Source organism: Neofelis nebulosa, chromosome 14, assembly GCF_028018385.1.
Source record: "Neofelis nebulosa isolate mNeoNeb1 chromosome 14, mNeoNeb1.pri, whole genome shotgun sequence".
NCBI lineage: Eukaryota > Metazoa > Chordata > Mammalia > Carnivora > Felidae > Neofelis > Neofelis nebulosa.
Window position 1 is genome coordinate 4,189,494 of NC_080795.1, and position 24,118 is coordinate 4,213,611.

At 44.5% G+C, this 24,118-nt stretch overlaps 1 protein-coding gene across 5 annotated transcripts in view; it reads right to left on the reverse strand.

The window, feature by feature from the left end:
- Positions 1-24,118, reverse strand: part of PXDNL (peroxidasin like) — a 424,019-nt gene that overhangs the window by 52,302 nt on the left and 347,599 nt on the right. For 4 of the 5 annotated variants that reach the window (XM_058699364.1, XM_058699365.1, XM_058699366.1 and 1 more), the window contains exons 16-17: positions 22,505-22,662; positions 18,786-20,271 (exon numbers count right to left, since the gene is read on the reverse strand). In XM_058699364.1, the coding sequence (XP_058555347.1) occupies positions 18,786-20,271; positions 22,505-22,662 (1,644 nt within the window). Of the gene's footprint in view, positions 1-1,055; positions 1,227-18,785; positions 20,272-22,504; positions 22,663-24,118 lie in introns of those variants that run through there. The other variant, XM_058699368.1, reaches the window with a different exon arrangement.

Genomic DNA, 24,118 nt, shown 5'->3' on the forward strand with positions numbered 1-24,118 from the left:
TTTTTTTAAAAAGTCTGCTTATTTTGTGTTTTTATTGTTTCTAGCAATTGGATATATTAATTACTCTCAGTTTTTACATTTCCACTTTATTAATTTTTGCTTTTATATTTATTCTTTCCAACTTCAGTTAGACACTTAACATGAGTCAGCCATTAATAAATGTCTGCCAAGTTCAGCCTGTGAGATTTGTGGTTGTTGATGACCATAACCTAGCCCATCTTAACCATGCAGGCCTCAAAGACACAGGGTTGTTTTATACTCTAAGTTAGGTAGGCAGTAGATGGGTACATTGCTCATTCAATCTGAGGACTGAAGTCTTTCAATTCTGTAAGTCTTCTCCCATTAACTCTTCCATTGTGTCTTGCCTGCATTCCTTTCTCTATCTTTTGAAATGTCTATAAATATTTGGCATTTGCAATCTTTCTCCATGTCTGTTATTTTTTTTTTGAGAGAGAGAGAGATAATGAGCAAGGGAGGGGGAGAGAGAGAGAGAGAGAGAGAGAGAGAGAGAGAGAGAGAATATCTCAAGCAGGCTCCATGCTGAGTGTGGAGCCCAATTTGGGGCTCAGTCCCATGACCTGCACTGAAACCAAGAGGTCAGACACTCAACCGATGAGCCACCCAGGCACCCCGTGTTTTTGAATCTTTCTTATGATTTATTATTTTTATCAATTAGTATTACACGCTGAATGATCCCTTTGAGTTTCTCTTCCAGTTCATTAATTCTTTATTCTAAGTAGTTGTATATCATGTTTGAAAATTCTATTTCTTTTTCAAATATCTGTATTTCCTACATTTTCCTTTTGTTTTAATGTGGTATCTATTCGTTCCTTTACTTATTTAATTACTTTCACAGTATCTTTTAACATGGTATCTACACATTCTTTTACTCAATTACCTTTACAGTATCTTTCATACTGACCTCATCTCCCTTGATTTCGCATCCTGATTCTTTGTTTTGTTTTGTTTTGTTTTACTGCTTTTCATTTGTTCTCATCTCTGGCTATCTTCTGGCTATTTACTTACCCCATCAGTTTTTAACTTGTGTGCATATGTGACGGAGACAACATCCTAGGAGTCTGTTTTGTCTTTCCTCTGATTGTCCGTACACATCAGCTTGTGGGAAACCTACACGGTGATTTCACCCGAGCTTTTGCCAAGATCTTCATGGTCTCACACGTCCCACGGTGGTCACCACGCTGCTGCTCTTTCCAGCATCACGGCATCTGAGTAAATTCACATTTCTCTCCTGTGTAACACGGGCTTTCAGAAATATTTCACAAAGCCTCGTGTTCCATTCCAGCATCAACCCCTGACAGTTAGTCAAGAAACTGTCTTGCTGTTTCCTCTTTCCTGATGGAAAGTGCTTTTCTCATTCCCTTCACCCTTTGAATAGATGAAGCCACCTTTGAGCAGGCATCTCTGTTTCAGCCCTCTGCCTACAATACGCGGGAGGCTTCTCCTGGCCCTAGGTGGGCAGTAAAACCCCCACCTCTGATTTCTAGAACCACTATTCATGTATCATAACTCCTGGGCCAAGACGGCATTCACCACTGATTTCTCCCCAGCTTTTAGTTTCTTTGTCCTTTATGGCATGTAAAAATTGCCCTTTATTTTGAGCTTTTTAATGTTTAAAACCCTTCTTTGTATTTTTACTTTTTATTCAATAGGTCTAAGAAAAAGTTCAACAACAACAAAAAGAGGCTTACTTTACTGAATTGGTTATTTCCCAAGAAACTCTCTTAAAGTCAAACTGTCACTGAAAGGAGGCTATTAGTCAAATTCTTTATAGAACATGTCATACTCTTTTTAAAGTTGCTTTTCTGTTATTTCCAATAATGGAATAGGTAAGAACAACAAAGAAAAAGTTTTATATTATATACAGTACAATATGTTTACATATTTTAATTGCACTTTCAAATGTTACTTCAGGTAGTTCAAGATAGAAAATAAGCTGGCGAATTCATTGACTATAGATGTCACACTTAAAAAAATTCTACCTTAGCTAAAAAAGGTTACAAAGTACCATTCAGAGTTAATGCAGTAATGGGGATTTTGACCAAGCCATCCCAAATTTGCAAAGAACATCTGGTGTTATATAGAATGAAAGCAATTATTGACTTGATTCAATATTTAAAAACATTCTAAACTGATTCCAATCAGCTCATGTCAACCTCACACTCAAATATTTTCAAAGGCTCCTTTGAACGTGCATATTTTAGCACGTTCTAGGAGTTTCCGATGTCCTAGCTGATGAATAACACGCTTAAGGAACTGGAAACCTACGCAGGCCATGAAATTAGCCCAAGTTCTCAAAGTCACTATTGAGCCCAGAAAAGGACCAGGTGATACATCACGAGATACATCACCTGGGTCCTACAGCTTCTCTAATACTCTCAGGTAAGTACGAATATTAATTCACGCATTTCTTTCCTTTAACTTATCAAGCACTTAAAAATACTTTCCGTGTATTCTACGAATTCTGCATGATAAAAGTTATTATTGCTTTTCTCATCCACTAAAGCAGAAAACCACATCAACTGCTTTCTGCAATTGCGGCCAACAAGTGAAGATGTACGTTCAAGGTCTCCTGGGCTTTTTATCTGTTCAGTGAGGCAACCAGCTGCCCTAATTAAATGGCACAAAGCACAGATTTTCAACAGTGACAACAGTGTGTTTTGTATTGTGAAGTTCGGAGAAATTGCTTGATAGTCATGGACATGAATACCAAAGCTCCTCAATAATTTTAACACCAAGACTAGAGATTACACAAATGAGATCATCCCGACTCCATTTTGGTATGTATGTTGTGAGAAAAAAACTTTCGAGTTACACACGACCTGTTAAGATTTTTGCATAATATAAAGTCAATCCGTTTCACTTCCAATCTGAAGTGTACCTTTCATGTGTATGTCATGCTACCATGAACAGAAAAGGAAAGACTCACTCCCACGGAGACACATTCTTTCCAGCTTTACTTGCAGAATATTTTTCTCTAATTCTCCTGAATCAACACTACTGGCAACTGGAACCTGAAGCAGCTTCATTTAAACATGGCATTCCTCATTTTAGAAACTAGAAATATAAGACTAGGAAAGGTTACAAAGAGCGACACAGTGAGAAGGAGTCCGAGAGTGCCCAGAACTCCTGTGGTCTGATATCAGAGTCTTTTTTTTTTTTCAACGTTTTTTTATTTTTATTTTATTTTTGGGACAGAGAGAGACAGAGCATGAACGGAGGACGGGCAGAGAGAGAGGGAGACACAGAATCGGAAACAGGCTCCAGGCTCCGAGCCATCAGCCCAGAGACCGATGCGGGGCTTGAACTCACGGACCGCGAGATCGTGACCTGGCTAAAGTCGGACGCTTAACCAACTGCGCCACCCAGGCGCCCCTCAGAGTCTTTTTTTGTATGTGCTGGATTAAAATGTTTCTCACATTCTCCTTCTGTTCTAAAGCCAATGCAAAACACCACCACCGGCAATTTTTTAAAAACTAAAGAAAATACTGGCAATGGTAAGTTTTGTGTAATGACTATCTACCTCTCACCTCCGCTTCCCCCTACAAAGATGAGCACGTCCTGATCTCTGGGAACTGGGAGTATGTTAACTATCACAGCAAAAGAAACGTAAATGTGAGTAAATTAAGAATGTTGAGATGGCAGATGACTGTGGATTACCTGTGTGATTACACGGGTCCTTCAAAGTAGATAAGAGCCTGAAGCATGGGTCAGGGAGAGTTGACCACAGAATAATGTCAGAATGATGTCATGTGAGAAACTCAACCGCCATTGCTGGCTCTGAAGACAGTAGACAAGCCAAGCTATGCAGGCAGGCAGTCTCTAGAAGCTAGGAAGGCAAGGAAATAGATTCTCCTGGAGCCCCCAGAAAGGGACACCATGATTTCTTCCCAATGAGACATATTCCAGACTTCTCATCTCTAGAACTCTAAGATAATTAATGTCATTTTAAGTCACCACATTTGTGATAATTTGTTACAGCAATCAGAGGAAACAATGCAGAGCTATATATTACTCTAGTTGGGCTGTGGATAAAGCCTAGACTTCGGAATCAGATAAATTCTCCACTTGTCAACTGTTTGTGCTTGGCCAAGTTAACACTAGTTCACAAAATAATGACCTAGAAAGTGGGTAAGTCTTCATGGCATATATAGGAAAGTTCCACCTGAACTATTCTGTTCATTCTGGAACATAAACCATTTAAACAAAAACAGCATCTCATGTGTTAAATGGTTGCCTTACAAAATCCATAAAATTTAAGATAAACAAGAAAGAGCTAACTTCCATTTTGAGATAATTTGATATGTGAGTGTCTTATTTTGATATGAGAAAATTATAAGCCTAAAATAAACAGTATCATTCCCAAATCTTGAGATAAATTAGAAGAATTCATTAAAGAATATCACTCTTCTATTGTGTTTGTATTTTACTAGAGCAGGCATCAGCAACCTTGTTCTTAAATAGCGGGTAATAGATATTTTTGGTTTTTCGGGCCACACAATCTTTATTGCAAATACTCAACCCTGCCACTATAATGGAAAACTGATCACAGTTAATGTGCAAATGAATGGGTATGGCTGTGTAACAATAAAACTATTTGTAAGAACAGGTGGCCAGCCTGTGAACTATAGGTTCCCAAACCTTGTGCTGGAGTCTGGACTGAGGAGTATTCACATTTACTCTGAAGTTTTAGCATTTATAGCACCGTTTCAGTCTCATGCGTCCAGAGGTACAGGCCCTAGTCCTAGGGTCACATATGCCTGGGAGTCTTTGGCCTGCCCAGGGGCTCCCCAAGGGATTGGGCCTTTCTCTCATTACCACTTATCTGTTCTCCTTGGAAGAGCCCCAGGTACAAATTGGGACGGACCCAAACAGGCACAATGCTCTGCCTCACCCTTTGCAAAGATGCCATAGACTCAGCAACCCTAAGAGATACGTGCTTGGACAAGGAAAAGTATCTGTGGTGGGTAAGTCTAGTTACTGAGTAATGCCCCAGAGCCAGACTTACCACGAGGCAAATGAAAATAACTCTTCAGAGCTGGAAGCACCGGGGTCCCTCCCCAGGCCCTAGAAAGAGCCTGTGATGTGTCCACGCGGCTACATGTGCTTATAAAATGTGCGTATGGATACATGCTAAGCCCTGCAATTCTGGGTCCCCCGACTTTGTAAACGCAGTTCCAGATGCTGGGCAAAGCACAAAAGAGCCCTCCTGATGACTGAAACGGCACCTGACAGATTCTTCAAAATCGCACTTGAGAGATCGTCAAATGTGGCAATGCCATTTAATTCCTCTGCGCTGCCTCCCCTTTCCCAATCCTGGTTTATAAATAAGAGTAACCTAACAAATGTGTGTGGAATTGATCTAATACTGAGGGGACCAATGCTCTTCATGCAAACAGAAAAGCTAAGACATTGATAACAGAATTTAGAATAAAAAAGGATTCACTAAATTAAAGAAATTAGAAACAAGGGGGTTAAGAAAATTATGGGACACAAGAAGGAACCAGAAAAAATTTTAAAGAAACCGTACGTTTAATTAAAAAATAAAAGGTGAAGGGGTGCCTGGGTGGCTCAGTCGGTTAAGCGGCCGACTCTTGATTTTGGTTCAGGTCATGATCTCATGGTTCCTGAGTTCAAGCCCCCCATCGGGCTAGGCACTCACAGAGCGTAGCCTGCTTCGGATCCTATGTCTCCCTCTCTCTGCCTCTCCCCCACTTGTGCTCTCTCTCTCTCTCAAAAATAAATGTTAAACATTTTTTTTAAATAAAAGGTGAAATTACAGAAGAGAGGACATTGAAGGATTAACAGACAGGATACAATTGGGTTTCCAAGGGGAGAAAACGATGTCATAGAATAACTCAACAGACATGAAAAGTAGGAAACACCACAACGGAACAAGATATATCGGAAAACAGGCAACACGTGGCTATGTTATCACTTTCTTTTTTCTTTTTTAGCAGAGAAAAAAAATAGCTTTGGAAAACTTTAAAAAAAAAATCTATTGCTGCCTAACGAGACCCATACTCACTTCAATTGACTTTCAGGGCAGTTAGCCTGCCCCTCTCTAAATCACTAGCATAATGTCACTGGATAATGGGACTGTCACAATATAATTCCATAGCGCCCCCACTGCTCCTTTCTTTCTTTTCTAAGGGAAGATTATATAAGATTACAACACATTAGGGTAGCATGTGCCTCTCTTGCTACAGGTATTGACACTAATGGATCTTAGCTCCACTTGCCTGAGAAATAACCGTGTTCTATAGATTGGCAATAAACAGGCCCGCAGTCAGGGACATCGGCTTCAACAGACCACCCACGGTTCCGAGAAAAAAAGGATAGACTTGATGGGCAATCCGAATACAGCATTCATTTATGTTTGATTTGTGATCGAAATAGCTAAGCTACAGTTTTCTTTCCCTTTGCACACGTCAAGTCAGAGCTGTGCGCTGAGACGCCCCCACTGGCTGCACACTGCAGGCGTGTTCTGGGACAGTGTGACACGGGAACCTGGGAAGACCCCCACTGTTCCCAAAGAGCTTCCTTAGCAGAGCACAAGCTACCTGTATTTCCACACAACTCAGTGGTAACTGAGTCCTGAGAGGCCGGGATGCATGTGAACATTTATCGGGAAGTAAACAGTAAGTAAACAGGCATATGTCAGTCGAAATTAGCCTTGCTTTTCTTCTCAAGAGCTTGTAGCAAAGCAATTTTCTATTTTTAGCTCACAGCAGAAAAATAGGGACTTGATTATATTTTTAGCTTCTGAACAGTGACTCTTCCACTGGACAGCTGGGAAGGAACTTCTTAGTTACATTTTACTTTTTAGTATTTTAATTAATGTTTTTGACCGAACTATTCTAAGGCGATCTTCACAGACAGGTCATGTATGAACATACACCCATCAGGTCTGATACTCAACCAAAGTATTTTATTTAGGCTTTGGACTAAAAAATAAAAAGTTGATCAAACATGTTAGACTACTACTGTCCTTAAAGTGATTCTCTACTGGGTACTGTTAATGGCCAGAAGTCATGATAAAATAAGAGAAAATAAACTTGCCTATTTAAAATTCAGATTTAATTCCTTAACTGGTAAATGAGTTGCAAATAATTCCCAATGCTCATATTCTATTCATGTTATCGTCACAAATTACACTGCAATTTTTACAGGGTTTTTTTTGTAATTGTTTAAGTTACGATATAGTAAAAATTATTTATGTAACATATTACAATTTACTTCAATTTAAATTTATTTGTAAAGATTTACATAGCCCAAATCCGTGATCTAAAGCAATAAGAATTAAAATCCTTCGAAACCAAAAAGAAAATAAAACAACAAAAAAATATGTACTCTAGTTAACAAATATTTGCGAAGAACCAGGCATTGTTAGATAGGAAGGCTGCCAGATGTGAAGGATAGAAAGTTTAAGGAGATACCGTATTTTCCTTCAGGACGCTCAGAGTTCAATGAAAAGTTGAGCACATAAGCAGTTACAGTAAGAAGTATTTTGCTGTAAGTGAGAACAAAGTGGGTACAGACCACGGAGGAAAAGTCGGCTCTGCAGGGGTAACAATATTCAAAAACTTTGATTTGAATCTGAAAGACTGAGGTGGTCTTAACGGAGGAGGTGAAGGAGAGAAAAGTTTTCCAGGCAGAAGGAACAGCTTATGCAAAGACATAAATGCCAGAAAGATCATGGCATTCTCCGGGAAAGGGCAAAAGTGAACTGCGAAACAGGTAACGCACAGAACGCCCGGGGTTTGGTTTGGAAAACAAGAAACAGAGCTGGAAATGTAGGTTCGTGTCAGAGTCTAAAGGGACTTGTCTCCAAGTACAGTATGTTTCTTAACCTAACAGGAAAGAGGAAATCCCATGATGTTTTTAAGCAGAGGTGACATGCTCTAATTTGTGTTCTGCCATAATTCTGATGCTGTAAGAAAACAGGAATGCAGCGAGAAAACAGAGAGAATGGCGGTAAAAAGTCAGGCAGAGGTAGAGAGAAACCTAAAATACAGATTTAATTAAGGAAGGTAACAACTTTTGTGCAAACAATTGCACTAAGGCTGAATAGTAGGGGAAACAACTACCTACGTGAGAATGAATGTAAGATTCTGTTTCTGGCTGTGGCGTCGTAAGTGGAAACGTGGTGGGATTCTCACACACGGAGAGCTGTGACACTGAGGCTTCTCTTTCCAGGAAGCAACTTTATTCGTGCTGGCACGGCTCAGTTGGGTTCGTACCGAAGAACTGAGCCCCGAACTACACCACTGTAGTTTTTTATATATATATATATATTTTTTTTTTTTCTACTTCTGTGTCTCCCATATATGGTAACACACAAACATGCAGTCTGATTCAAAGTGTCTCATGTTAAGGTCGTGAGGGATGTTGTCATGTATGTGTATAGCCAGGTGGCCTTGAGGTTTTTTGTTTCTGTTTTTGTTTTCCTTATGGAGGGGACCCTACCACAGAAAGAGACTAGTCTTTCCATTACAAACAACCATAAAAGAGTTCAAAATATGAGTGCATAGTTTTCAGATATTGGACAATAGGCAGCATAAACCTAAGAGACTTGAGGAAAGGGAAACCTCTCACAAAGGTCCAGCTTTCTGCCTGGGGAAAACTTACCCTAGGCCGTGCACGTTGCTAGAATTCAAGGTGGTGCTGTGCTGAGGGATCCTGACCAGAATTCACAGCAGCTGAAGCTGCTGAAACACAGAGGGGAGGGGGTCAGAGCTTGGGAGGGGCTGGGCCAGCCCTTGAGTCGGGCAGAATACCTGAGTCCTAGAGACAGCAATGACCACAGGGGGTTGAATCAGAACAGAAGACCCCTGTAACACCTTAGTGACCTCAGACAGACAGGCAAGGCACAGAACACCAAGTCTTCGGATCGGCTCTGTCCTCACAAGGATAAAACACACTCCAAGAAAGCCTAAAGCCTAGCATCTGCATGGGAGACAGAGCTTGGAGACTGGTCCGCTCAAGTCAGTGAGGCCCAGTGGATAACACCCTGGGCTTTCCATATTTCCAGTGAGAAAAACCATAAAGCAAAAACCCATACAAGTCCAAGGTGGCATCCCAGTAGTTGATATGCATTTAAGAGTTACAAGACAGAAAACAAAAAATGTGGTCCGCACATTAGAAAAGAAGTAGTCAATGCTACTCAACTCCAAAAGTACGGCTGTGATGTTGAACTGATCAGGAAAGGACATTAAAGGAGTTCTCACCGACGTGCTCCAAAATTAAATAAGATACGTTCTTAATGAGGTATCATTTCGGTAAACATCACCAGAGAACTGGCAACCGTAAAGACATGTAAATTTGGGGACCAGTGTAACTGAAATGAAAATTTCACGTGACGTTTGTAAAAGGGGGTTGAGGACGGCAGAAGAGCCCGTGAACTTGAAAGAAAAATCAGTAGAAAATATCAACCTGAAGAAGAGACAAGCAGAGCTCCCAAGTGATCCAGAAAGTACACTGTTAGACTTCCGTTCAAGACACGGAAGTCCAGGCAAAGGCTTGCCTATGAGTCTTCACTGGCAGCGTCATTCAGAATAAACACTGGAAACATCCTAATGGCCACCTCAGGTGAATGAATAAACAAATATGGGTACATCCATACAAATACTACTACTCACGTTCACAACAAAATATATCATCTATGGATACAGCTGACACCTGGATGAATTTTCAAAAGCACGGTGAGCAAAACAGGCCAAGCCTAAAAGAGTATAGACGGTACGATTTCATTTTACATGAAGTCCCAGAAACTACCAGTGATAGAGACCTATCTGGGGCGGCCGGGGAGGGCCTGGGTGGGAAGCTTAAGTGCAAAGAGCAAGAGGTAAATTTCTGAGGCGAGGAAACGTTCTCTGTCTTCGCCGGGTGATCATTACACAGGTATGAACACTGTTCAAAGTCATCACGCTGTATACTTACAATGTGCATTTCACCACATATTACAGTCGCCATATAATGATTAAAAATGTAATTTTGGTTTAGTCAGACTGGGAGATTTAGGCGAGATATACTAAATTGCATCCAGATATATATTTTTTGGCAAAATAGAATTTAAAAATAAAATGAAGCACATATTTTGATCATGATAAAGTGTTCTATAAAGTATGTAGAAATATAATTTCATCTTGTATAGAACCAGGACTAATTAAGTTATGGGATAATATTAGTATATATTACCATAATGTATAGCGTAACAGTATAACATAGTATAAATGTCCTCAGTGATTATCATGGTAAAATAATCTAATATAGCCTCAATTTTCAAAGGCAGGAATAAAGGCAGATTCTGAAAGAAATTCATTTCTAAAACACAATTACTAAGACTCATCACGATAACATCCACCAAACTGATGCTAAATTAAATGTCATTAAATGTCATGCTTTAAAGTGTTGAGTTAATTATTTTGCATTCCGTTTTTGCTAAATGAACGGTCTTGAGTGCCTTCTAAGAACGGGACCTCTGGGTATAAGTGACTGACAACCTGATTTTTAATTGGCCTCTTGTCACTTTTTATTTGCTCAGTCGTGTGTTTTCCTTGTTTCAGGGCTACAAGGTTGACTGAATGAGTTTTTAAGTTTTTGAAATTGGGGTGGAGGTGATGCAAGAATCGAACACCCATGTGGCTTTTGCTGTGCTGTACCTTTCCACTCCTTTGTACATATAAAATTAGAATACATCGCAGTTAATTGAGGCCACTAAATATTTGATGGAAAAGTAAATTGGTATGGATAAGTCTAAAAACTTGGTTTACACCTAAGAAAACTTTGTCCGGTCAGAGGCTTCAAACGGAGACTAATCTTCAAACCCAGGGCCCTTAGGGGACTAAAATGAGCCTCGCCAGGCGGCCACACTTCCCCGGTGTCTCCCAAACTGCTGCACTGCGCTAGGCCATGTGCTCAGCTCTGGGGACCCAGAGATAAATGAGACAATTTTTCTGCAACCAAGAAGGACAGACTCTTGGAACCCCGTCATTAAATTAATAGGTTCCCTAGAAAGGCAGAAATGTGACGGAACGAAAACGACCAGGAGAGGAAAGGCTCTAAAAACGGCATTTACGGTCTAGCAACAGGAGTTGGTATAATTGTGTAAGACGGTGTACTTCTAAAAGTATTGTTTAGAGAAAATACGATACTCGGGAATCTTGTGCTGGCTGTGCTCTGAAATCCTGTATGTGACCTTGGGAGCTGAGAGAGAGCCGTCTGCAGTGCACCATATGTATAAAACAGGAGATAAGGGAGCTGAGGGAGAACGAAAAATAAATCCTGAACAGAAAGGAGCAGAGATAAGAGGTGGAGAGAAAATGCCGGTCCTCTGGAGGCCTGGCTATATTTAAACGGTCGAGTATCCTTCTGTAACTGAAAGAACAAAGTCACTCCCTCCAATAGGGACAGGAGACAAGGACAGTTGAGCAAGGACTAAGAACAGAGGGGAGTTTCCAGTCTGGGGCTGCTTTCGGCTGAGGGAGCAACCATTTCAAGAGACGAGGCGGGCGAGCCCCCACTGCACATGCGTGGTAGGCCCGAGGGGGAAAGGAGGGTGCCGAACGGATTTGGGTGCCAAATCAATGGGAGAGGAGCGTCCATGGGCGGCTTTAAGAATCTGAGGCCTCTAATAATACATGCAGAATCTGGGTTGTGTAGTTTTGCTGCGTTTCTCTGCAAAAGAAGGTTCAAAGGTTCTGGAAGATCTTCCAAGTGGTCTAGCATGAAGTGGCTAAGAGTCACTGTTTTCACAGCAACTGAACTTGCTAACATACTAATCATTCAATGAAGTCAAAGGGCTGATGTTAACGAAAGGTCCTTTAAGGCAGGTAGGAGTATGGAAGTTTGAGAGACATTTAGAAGCACAAGAGCCAGGAGTCTTGAGGGAACTATGGCCAAGTCCTGAGCAGAGTGGGGGCAGGGGGGCAGAGACAGACATAAGCTACTGAGAAGCCGTCACTGCAGTCTGACCCTGTGGTACCTCAGGGTGGAAAAGAGGAGAAACTAAGTGCTTTTGTTTTTTTAATAGTATCCAGTGAGGCAGCTACAAGATAGGAGTATGTACTGAATATAAATTACTTACTTGGCAAATTATAAGCTATTCTTTAAAAAAGCTGAGGCAGCTGCACATCCCCGTGAGAGTGGGTGACGAAAAACCTCGCACTTATTAAAGAACAGAAGTAACCACATCCACAAAAAATGCACACGTTATATTTTCAAAAGAGGATTCAAAAATAGCTTTCAAAATGGCCTCTCTCTGTTTGAGAATTTATGTTTGCCACTCAATGATTAATCCTCACGTTCCGCTTATTATATGTTTTGCAAAGAATAGAGAGAAAAATAGAGAGAAATAGAGAATAGAAAGAGCATGTTTTTTTTAAGAGTAAAAACAATCCCATAAAAAAAGAAATAAGGGCACCTTGTCGGCTCTGTTGACTAACCGTCCTACTCTTGATTTCAGCTCAGGTCACGATCTCATGGTTTGTGAGTTCAAGCCCTGCATTGGGCTCTGCACTGACAGTGTGGAGCCTGCTTGGGATTCTCTCTCTCTCTCTCTCTCTCTCTCTCTCTGCCCCTCCCCCAACTCATGCTCTTTCTCTCTCTCTCAAAATAAATAAAAGATATTAAAAGATCTTTTAAAAAGTTAAAAAATAAGTAATTCATTTTTGAGTAATTTTTGTATGGTCTTTTAACTCTTTGAAAACTAAAACATTTTGACCAGGAAAGGAGGAAAGAAGGAGGGAGGGAGGGAAGGAAGGAAGGAAGGAAAGAATGAAAGAAAGAAGTAGGGAAGAGAGAAAGGGAGAGGGAGGGAGGAAGAGAAGGAAGGAGGGGCAGACAAGGGAAAGAAGGGAGGGGAAAGGAGGGAAAGAAGAAGAGGGGAGGAAAGGGAGGAAGGGGGGGGAACTGAGAGCTTTACCACTGAGGTCAGGCCACAACAGGGATGTCCACTCACCACTGTTATTCAACATAGTGTTGGAAGTCCTCGCCTTAGCAATCAGACAACAAAAAGAAATAAAAGGTATCTAATTCAGCAAGGAGGAAGTCAAACTTTCACTCTTCACAGATGACACGATACTCTATATGGAAAACCCAAAAAGCGCCCAAATGTCCATCGATGGATGAATGGATAAAGATGTGATACACACACACACACACACACACACACACACACACAATGGAGTATTACTCGGCAATCAAAAAGAATGAAATCCAGCCATTTGCAACGACGTGGATGGAACTAGAGGGTATTATGCTAAACGAAATTAGTCAGAGAAAGACAAGTATCATATGACTTCACTCATATGAGGACTTTAAGAAACAAATCAGATGAACACAGGAGAAGGGAAGCAAAAATAAGATAAAAACAGAGAGGGAGACAAACCATAAGAGACTTAAATACAGAGAACAAACTGAGGCTTGCTGGAGGAGTGTTGGGTGGGGGGAATGGGCTACACGGTGATGGGCATTAAGGACGGAACTTGTTGGGATGGGCACTGGGTGTCGTTATGTAACTGACGAATCACTAAATTCTTTCCTCGAATCATCATTATAGTATATGTTAACTAACTTGGATTTAAACTTTAAAAAATAGGGAAAAAATTTCAAGGTTCAAGTAAAAAAACTAATAATGTTTTGTTTCTCTGTATGCTCAACATCACTCGTCCAAATACGAAATACGAATCCAAAGCACGGTGAGGTATCACCTCACACCTGTCAGAATGGCTAACATTTACAACTCAGGCAACGGCAGATGTTGGCGAGGATGCGGAGAAAGAGGAACCACGGTGCACTGCTGGTGGGAATGTAAATTGATGAGCCACCGTGGGAAACAGCATGGGGGGCTGGGTTTTGACACCGCCTTCGTGAAGAAATCCTTACCGGTTTGCTAGCTGCCACTGCTCCAACGTGTCACAGGAGAGGGTTATGTGGGTTGTGATTCCCCCGGCCCTGAGCTCCTTGAGGAGAATCCAAAGTGCCTCCCCATTCCGACTGAAATGAACTGAAAGGTGACTAAAAAACCCTGTCCCAATGTGGCTTTCCTGTGACAGATCAGGTGCTGTTCGTGGTCGTTTCAGAGGAAAGTTATAGCATGTTGTTTCGGCTTTTTATAAAGCTACCTAAAGGATCCCACGTGAAGGTACAAGCAACAAGGAAAATCAGATTTTACTTCCAGGTGGTAAACTGTCACAAGCCTTCAACATAACACAAGTGAAGAAAATCGTTAGCTTTGTAGACCTGATGACACTTAGAGATGGGGGGATATATTCTGGAATATGAAGATATTGTATGTCGATTAAAACTATTAAGTGGGGGTTCCTGGGTGGCTCCGTCAGTTAAGCGTCCGGTTCTCGATTTTGGCTTGGGTCATGATCTCACCGTCATGAGATCAAGTCTTGCTTCAGGGTCCATGCTGGGTGTGGAGCCTGCGCTCCCCAGTCCTGCCCATGTGGATGGGGGCGGACGGCCCTGGGGTTGGGGACTCCCGCCCGAGCTGCTGTCCTGCCCCTGCCCACGTGGATGGGGGCGGACGGCCCTGGGGTTGGGGACTCCCGCCCGAGCTGCCGTCCTGCCCACGTGGATGGGGGCGGACGGCCCTGGGGTTGGGGACTCCCGCCCGAGCTGCAGCTGCAGCCTCATGAGCTGTCAGCTGGGAATCAGTGGAGTTTACAAACTTGCTTATCACAGCCATACTTGTGATTTGGATGATGTAATTTAATTATGTGTTACATAAAATAATGAAACCTTTGTGTAAAAGAGGAGAGTACTCGGTCCTGTGAAAACGAAACTCGGGGTTTGGGGAAGGATCGTCAAAAGGAGAGTCAAACCCCAATGCCAATTAGTTGCACGTTACAGAACTATAAACTGTAGGGGAAAATGGAAACAAGGAATCTGCTTTCATACCATCGCTTCCGTGGAAAATTCCTATTCCCCTTTTGGAACCAACCCATACCCACAGAAGATTCAGCCTGGGCATGAGCTTATGCCCAAACCAGGTGACTGAGAATCCTGATCAGCAGATCTGTGTCACAGCGGCAATAACAAAACCGGAATACAGACTCTGCCCCTCACCTCCCCGCCCCCCTCCTGCCCCAAAGCACGAGTTACGGGACTTAATGTGTGCTCAAACGTGTGAAGCGGAAATACCTAAGACATGCCTGGGCCTTATTTTGATGACTCTCTGCTTTAGCCGATTCTTAATCTGTCTTGATTACCTGAACTGTGAAGTTTTTAATGTTACGGGACAGCGTTTATTTCGTTGACCCAAGGATGCGCTCTCCTTGCTTCCACATTTGCCTGGAGAGGTTTAGAAACAAACTTAAAGCCACGCTTGCAAATTAACGTGAAAAGGAAAACAAGTAACAAGTAACAGGAGAAGGTACAGAGAGAACTGTGTAAATCGGCCTAGTTAGAGCCAGTGACAAACAGAAATCTACAGACTTGAGGACGGAGACCGTCAACACGACTCCAAGGTACCTGTTTTGTGCTCATGGCTGAATGAGGCCATGGCTGCTCTTTCACAAACTCACAAAGGATGTCCGGCCAGAGCCAGGTCAGAGTCAGACCCGTGGCAGCCTAAGGGGAACGTAGCACTGCTCTGCCTCCTGGCCTCCCCGTACCCACCCACGCTGGGCAGTCCTGCTCCCCTCGGGCTAAGAACGTGCACCAGGCTGCACAAAAGTTCCCACGGTTCCAGTATCCCCCAAAGCCAGGATAAGGGCTCCTTGTTCAGTTTTCAGAAGACTCAGTGTTAAGGTCCCAAATGCATTAAAGGAGCACACAGAAAAAAAAAACAAACAAAAAACAAAAACAAAATAAAGTAAAATAAAGGAGCACACAGAAAGCCAGGCAGTCGCGTGAACAGTGTGCAGTGTATGGACCACTGTCCAGCTCAGAGGCCAGTCCTGCCTTGCACTGGCCACTGGGAGGCCGTGTCCTGCAGCAGGGGGCCGGTATCTATGTTCCGGCCTAATGTCACTTCCGTCAATGACCAGCAGCCTGAGAACTTCAGGATTCAGGAGGACGCTGTGATGAGAACACTTTTTTTTTTTTTTTTTTAGTTTTTTTAAATATTTATTTTTAAGAGACAGACAGAGTGCGAGTGGGGAAGGGGCAGAGAGAGAGACAGAGAGGGAGACACAGAATCGGAAACAGGCTCCAGGCTCAGAGCTATCAGCACAGAGCCCGAAGCAGGGCTCCAACCCACCAGCTGTGAGATCGTGACCAGAGCCAAAGTGGGACACTTAACCGACTCAGCCACCCAGGCGCCCCTGTGATGAGAACATTGTCAAAGGACACATTTCGGCTACTCTATAATTGGTGGTGAGTTTGCAAGTAAGCTGCATATTGAGAAGTGGGACTCCAATGAATTGCAAAGCAAGCCTTGCCCCCAGGTTTAGTCTATGCAGACAATGTCTTCACAGGTAACGTTTAGAATACCGATAGTGTTGCATATACCATCAGGAGCCTATCTATGCTGCCTTCTCGCTCCACCTGGATTGTTCCAGAAACCATGGAATTCCTTGCTGGAGCCTCTCCTCCTCCCCGGACATCTGGTACAGGTCAGCATTTCACAGAGAAGTCTCTCCTCACTCACTCTCTTGCTTTAAACACAGGAGGAAGATCAACCTCCCTCGCGTGGCACACAGGGCCCTTTAAAAGCTACCCCCGGTCACCTTCCTACTCCCAGCCTCCTGCCACACAGCCCCACACGTTCCTGCTTCTTCCCTCTCCCTGGGATGCTGCCCGCTGTTCCCACATCATTCAACTTATCACACGCAGAAAATTCCAGGAGCAGATCAAATGGCATCTTTTATCAGTAGCTTGCTGTGTATCTCACACGTACCTTCCATTTCTCAGCTCTGTGCTCCCATAACATTCAATTCCCATCTCTATGACAGCCCTTTCCACACCGATTACAGCCAGCTCCCTGCCTTCCCAGCAGGCTGTCAGCCTCTCCAGAGCACGGACGCTATTTCCTTCATCTCGGGTCTCAGTGCCTAGCACAGGGCTGGATCACGGCAGATGTGCGAGCTAATAATGATGCTGACAACTGAAATGATCCTGCCATAATAAATGTAGCCACAGCTAACACTTACTGATTACCCAGGAGGCACCAGAACTGTAGGTATTTGATACATTCTATACAATTTCATCTTTGCACAACTCTGAGGACGCAGTGCTTTCTCATACATAGATATTCTGAGATCTTAAACTGTTTAAATACTTTTCACAAGCTCTCAGCACTAATAGGGGGTGGAATAATGATTTAAACGAGGTCTCCATGAGTCCAAAGTCGATGTTCTGCAAATTCAACCTGCAGGATGCTCTGATTTGTTCTGCATGTATTATCATTTTCACAGTTTAACATTCTACATCACTATGAAACAGATTCTAGTGGCATAAAAACATTCACATCTTTGGTGTTACCAAAAAAGTCCTAACATTGACAATTAGCTCCATAATTTGCAATTTTAAGCTTCTCTGAAAGATGTCACATTAATACACCATAAGCTATTAATAAACATGTAAGCCTTCTATGTTTAGCCTACTATAGACAAAACTTCTTAATGAAACACTTTTTTTCTTTTTTCATTGTTTTAGGGGATGAATGGTGGGGAGCATAGGAACAGGTAGAGTTGTTTCCTGGAAACGTACTCTACTCGTAAGTTAAAGGTTAATCTGAATCTCACATAAAGAGAACATAATATTGGGGCACCTGGGTGGCTCAGTGGGTTAAACGCTGACTTCACCTCAGGTCACGATCTAACAGTTCATGATCTCACATAGGAGTTCGAGCCCCGAGTGGAGCCCCGAGTCAAGCCCCCAGTCGGGCTCTGTGCTGACAGCTCCCAGTCTGGAGCTGTAGCAGGATTCTCGCACAGAGAGTCCTGACGCTGAGGCTTTTCTGCTCAGTTGCGTTCATACCCCAAGAACTGAGCCCCCAAACAGCCCATGGGGTAGTTTTTAGTATATTTTCCACTTCTTTGTCTCCCATATATGGTAACACGCAAACATGCGGTCTGACTGAGTGGTCTCATGTTACAAGATCATGAGGGATGTTCTCAGGTGCACACAGAGCCAGGTTGCCTTGACGATTTTTTTTGCTCCTTAGGGAGGGGACCCTATCACAGAGCCTGCTTCAGATTCTGTCTCTCTCTCTCTCTCTGCTCCTCCCCCGCTCATGCTCGCTCTCTCTCTCTCTCTCAAACATACAATAAACATTAAAAAGTAATTAAAAATTACGAAAAGAAGAGAACATAATACTAATACTTTACTGAAAGACATTAACGATACAATGAAGGAGCTTCGACTTTCGTTCTGACGATAAATTTAGAATTGTTTGTCCTTTCGGCAAAAACTAACTTTTGTTTTCATTTCACTACTTTGCCCTGCCTAAGAAAGCCCGTGTGACGGATGGCCTTTTCCTAGGCTTTACATCAGAACTTGTGATCTTATCACATCAGTGAAAAGGCCTTTATTAGGATACCAGGGAGCATGCCTGTGCCAGGCACGCCAGCCCCTCGTCTCCTAGTTGAGACGTACTAGCAAGTACTTAGCAAAGAGGCAGCAGTACTGAGCCACAAAGGGGGCTCCTGCTTCGTGTCTAGCAACCCCTCCTTTAATGGTTGAGTCCTCCCGCCCTAGCAATGACCGCAATCACATCCCCAGGCAGCCAAATCCGTCCGCGCAGAGCTCTCCTTTAACGCTTCTCCCGCTCCCGAGAAACGTCTACGTCCAGGCAGCATTTGCACACTTACTTTTCCAGTTTTTGTCGAATCCCTGCGTCTTTAATCTCGTTCCGAAGGTCCTCGAACCTCTCGGCCGAGCTCAAGTTGCAGAACACCCGGAAGTCGGCGTAGGGGGGGATGCCGTGGTCTCGCCCCCTCTGGATGTTGGTGGCCGCCAGATCCAAGGCCACGGAGCGGGCGCTGGAGAAGAGCTTCTCGGTCAGCTCCAGGCTCAGCAGCTGGGACGGCACCCGCAGTTTGGCCGCCGTGCCAAACAGCCCCCGAAGGAGGGGGTCTATCCCGCCCTCCTCGATTATCCTGGACGGCGCAAAGAAGGCCTTGTGCAGTGGCAGGTGGCCTTCGGGGATCTCGCCGAAGCTGCCGTTCAGCCGCTGCAGGACCGGGTTGATTAACGTGTGGCCGAACCTGAAGGCCGCGGTGGCGAAGGAGTTCAGGATGCCCGCGTTCACACTGGGGTCATAGCCCCGGTACCCCCGCAGCAGCCTCATGCCCGGCTCCCCCAGGATCTTGGGCAGCCAGTGGCTGTAGGTGATGTGCTGCAGCTCGGCGCCCACGATCTTCCTGGCCTCGTGGTACAGGGTGTCTCCGTCCCAGTGGGGGTTCAGGGCGCGCAGCTCCGCGGCCAGCCTGTTGTGCTCCCGGAGCCACAGCGTGTGCATGGCCGTGAGCGCCGGCTGCTCGTTGGCCCGGTGGTCCCCGGCCAGGAAGCAGGGGCCGCGGCCGGCCCGCCCGGGCCCGCCGCACTCGGTGGGCGGGCCCGGCGCGAAGGGCAGCAGGTGCTTTCCCGAGGGGGCCCACGGCGGGCCGGTCCTCAGGAGCCCCCGCGGCGCGGCCAGGTCCCGGAGCGCCTGGGACTCCCGCTCCGAGCTCCCGTACACGTTGGAGCCGTCGAGGTAGGCGGTGAGCTGGTTGGCCTGCTCGCGCGCGTACACCGAGCTCATCGCCGGCGACGACGCGCCGCTGCCGCACACGGGGCTGGAGCGCGCGAAGAACAGGCAGGCCGCGTGGGCGCGGCGGGGGTCGCCGTCGGGCAGCTGGATGGGGAAGCAGGGGGGGTCGTTCGTGCACACCGCGCTGCACGGCCGCCCGTCCGAGAAGCGCGCCGTGCTCAGCGCGGGCACCGTGTGGCCCAGGTCGTGGTCCAGAAACTGGCCCCACTGCATGAGCATGTGCGTGTACCTGTCGTCCGGGGTGACCGTGGCCGTGGCCGCCAGCTCCGTGGACACCAGGCTGGGCGGCGGGAGGGGCTGGCGGCCAGCACCGCGCGGCAGGTTGAAGCCGTTCTCGTAGGCAGGCTTCAGGATGCGCTCGAAGGCCGTCCGGGACGCGCCCCACGCGGGGTGCTGCAGGTTGTTGCACGTGCCGTCCGCGGCTCGGTACTTCTGGTGGAAGCACAGGTCCGAGCAGTCGGGCACCTGCCTGTGCGCGGTGCAGCCCGACAGGTTGGCGAGGAGGCTGAGGTAGGGAGGGGACACCAGGTCGTTGTAGCGGAATTCTGAAATGCAGAGCAGCGAGGGAGGGAGTGAGGACAGCGGTCCCTGGGGCGGAGGGAGGGAAGGGACCTCGGACCCAGGGGCCGTGGGGACGGGCCACTCGGTGGGGGGGGGGGGGGGGGGGGTACACGTCTTTCTTACATCCAGCAGGATTTCATTAGAACAAAACCGAAAGTTCTAAGTTCTAATAAAACGGGGGGGGGGGGGGGGGGGCGAGGGGGACGCCTGGGTGGCTCCGTGGGTTAAGCATCCGACTTGGGCTTAGGTCATGATCTCACAGTTCGTGGGTTCAAGCCCCACATCAGGCTCTGTACTGACAGCTCAGAGCCTGGAGCCTGTTTTAGGTTCCGTGTCACCTCTCTCTGTGTGTCCCTCCCCCACCTGTGCACTCTGTCATTCTCTCAAAAATAAATAAACATTAAAAAACTTCTAATGGGGGTGGGGGATGCTTAGTGATGCCTCTCTTAGGAGCGATGACTACCTGCTAGAATGAACAAGAAAGGAGAGACACGTTCCAGTTCTCCTCAAACTCCTAGTTCTGTGACTTTACCAATAGAATGTTGGTAAAGATTTGTTATCACAAGATTGTAACTTCTTTTTCCCCCAGTTCAGAATCCTTTCTTTCAGGTTTTATGCTCCTGGAAGACAGGGTCTAAGATGTGTTCGTGGGGATGGTGTGAATATTAACCCCAATGAAATCTGACATGAAGGGGTGAAGCAGTAACTTCCAAACTATTACAAACTGTCACTCCCCAGGGAAGGTCCCACACAACCTGAAGGTGTTCTGGAGCCCCTCTTTTAACAGAGCTTAAAAAAACTGCAGCATAATCCTAACTCTTCGAAGACTGTTCACTAAGTCCTGTTTGCTAAGAGTTATTATCCCTAATGAATCATCAGAAACTGGCTCATGATACCAGAACCACTTGTCTTTCATCTGGATAAGCTGGTCTCGGGTTGGGCCGTCAGATACCTTAATCTTGGAAATGTACAATAATCTTCCTGTATATAAAGACTTGGATCCTAGGTTCACTTTCAGGGCAAACTGATCCTGGAGGGAAAAAACGGCCTTTAACTTCACAAATAGTAAGACAGAGGTAGAACAACATAGTGGGTTTTTTCTTGGGAAAATTTTGCTAACGCTCTTTCGTATTTTAAATGAGAATATATACTCGGTTTGGCAAAATAAGCATCATGCACGGTGGATGCGTATTTTAGCAAAGCTAAATCTGTAGATATTGATTGCTTATTTTCTAGTTAGGTATCTAGACTAAGTTATTCTTGAAAATTGCTTCTTCTAATAGATATGTGTGAGAAGAGAAATCAAAGACCCATTGTCCTGACCTGAAACTTAGGAATGTAGAACTGGGCTTTCGCAGACCTGACCTTGGCTAACTCATGCTAGTAAGACTCAAAATTAAGCAGCCAGAAATTTGATTCAAGTGCTAATATGGACTCTATGGAAATTTCACTTGGGTATTTCTCTTAAGGAAGCTCTGAAACCCAAGACATAATGGACCACTAGGGGCTATTAAACAGAGCTTTGGAAAAATTGTATAGGGCACTAAGGAGTGGGTCAGGCACAGAAACAGCCCTGTGCACTGCATCTTGGTTTATTTTCTGAAGGGGAATAAAGAAAGGGCAAACCTCCAGAAGTTGCTGTTGTGCTCACAGAGCACATAGTGTGTAGCAAAGAATCACATTCATTTAATTTTAAAGAGAAAGATGTAGAAAATATGAAAGATTTCTATATCAGTCTCATTTGACATTTACTAAATAAATGTCTGCTTTGGGGAAAAAATACATGAGAATTTCAGTATAGCAAAAGAGAAAAAAAAAGATTGGAAGGGATACGTAAGCTATAGATAGAGGAAGGAATTCCGATAAATTCGCTGAATCATTGAGGTGATTCCCATGATAAGTAGAGGCACATTACCCTGGGAGTAAAGCCTTTTCCATAGGAAGGAGTAGTATCTTTCGGATTCAAAAAGTAAGTGCACCTAAAGTGGTTCTCCTAGATATACTAGGCATATACAGCTGGTAGACCTTGACAGGTTTGGATATATCGTGATCATACTTCTTTTGAATTACAGTGCTTACGAGAAACGTCTGCATCCATTTGGTAAAAAGCGGTAAATTCATTTCTAAATCACATGGTGTTTTGGAGAAGAAAAGCTGAGGCACGATCAGTTTCGCTACGGACAGTAGGCTGAGAACGGAATGCCTCCAGAAGCTGACCTCTGCCTTCCAGATCAACAGTGAGCCCCTGCTTCACGTGTTCCTGGATCAGCAGAAGTGTGTGCTCAAAAATCTCCCCAGCTCTGGCTGTCTCCACAGTAAACGGGTCATGCGGATAACGAAACTGAGCCAGCAGATCAGCAGGGGTGCGAGGCTTTCTGCAAGTGACAAAAGACAGCACTGTTCACAAGGCAAGACTGCAGAATCCATGAATCTCACGTGTACTGTGCATTTAAGAATACATTTCCCGAACAATCAAGAAGGAAAGCTTCACGATAAGCTTCACAGGGGAGCTGAGAGTTCTTTTCCTATTTTGTTAGTGAGCGAGTCCCAAGTGTCAGTGGCAGTACTGAACTCAAAAGATACATTTTTAATGAATCAATGATTTAAAGAGTAGTTTTGTTTAAAAGGCAACACCTATGGTGAAAAATAAACTTGTGGGGTCCACACATAGGTCCTAGTGAACCCTCTGAAATAGTGTGCAGTGCACCCAGTTTCTGGGTCGTGGCACTGTCTTCTCTTTCTTCATATGTAACTGCCTGGAAGTTCCCATCCACCTTTAAAATCCTGCTCAGGCATCACTCTCCCCATAAAGTCTCCCTAGTAATCCCAACAAACTACCACCTTCTCAATTACTTCTGTATCGTCACATACAACTCTTACGTACGCGACGAGATGTACTTAAATTGCTGACATATTGTGTCCTCCACCACAGAAAGACTGTGTTAGGGATGAGATAATGCCTTATTCATCTTTATATTCCAAGTACCAAGCCTACTGACGAGCATACAGTAGTGGTTTGTACACATTGAAGAACTGAACTAAGTATGTTGAAAGAATATTAGTCACTGAGAATGCGAGACTGTTTGAGAGATTTTGGTCAGCTAAGGCACATCTGGTTCTCTGTGTCTGAAATCATAATTAACTTTAGATCAGAGAACAATAGTAATCATATTAATAGCTCACTTTAATTAAGCCTTTCTATGTGACAGACACTATTGAAACAATTTATCTGTACTAACTTACTCAATCTTCCTAACAAGTATGTCCATGAAGCAGATCTCATCGTTAGCCCCATTTTCCAGGCAAGAAGGTTGAGGTACTAGGACGCTCAGTCACTTGCCCAAGGTCGCCCAGATAGAAAGCGATAAAGTGAGGAATCACAATAGACTATAAGTAGGGTGTATGGCTCTAGAACACAAGTCCATGATCAGGACGCCATGCTGTTTGTAAGTATGCAGGGAAGAGAGCTGTACTGGATTATGGCATTATAACATATTCCTTCTTGACCAACAACTACAAAGACCGGGTATAGGCTTTGACTTTGAAGACAACAGTTCTGTTTTCTTTAATACGTTCGGGGGATGCAAAGCGCCCCATGTACCTCCATTAGGACTGACGGGGACTTTGTAGAACTGGAAGGCTTCACCATTCTAAAGATACTGGTGACTCAAATGAAAACAAACCAAAATATTACATTATCCGAAACAAAACTTCCACCTGTAAGCTGTCGGTTCACGACCAGATGTGTTCAACCTGACCATCAGTGTCAACTCTGGAACTGGCAGGAGCACCGGGTCTGATAGTGGTGGGTGGTTGAGGACCTAACAGAGC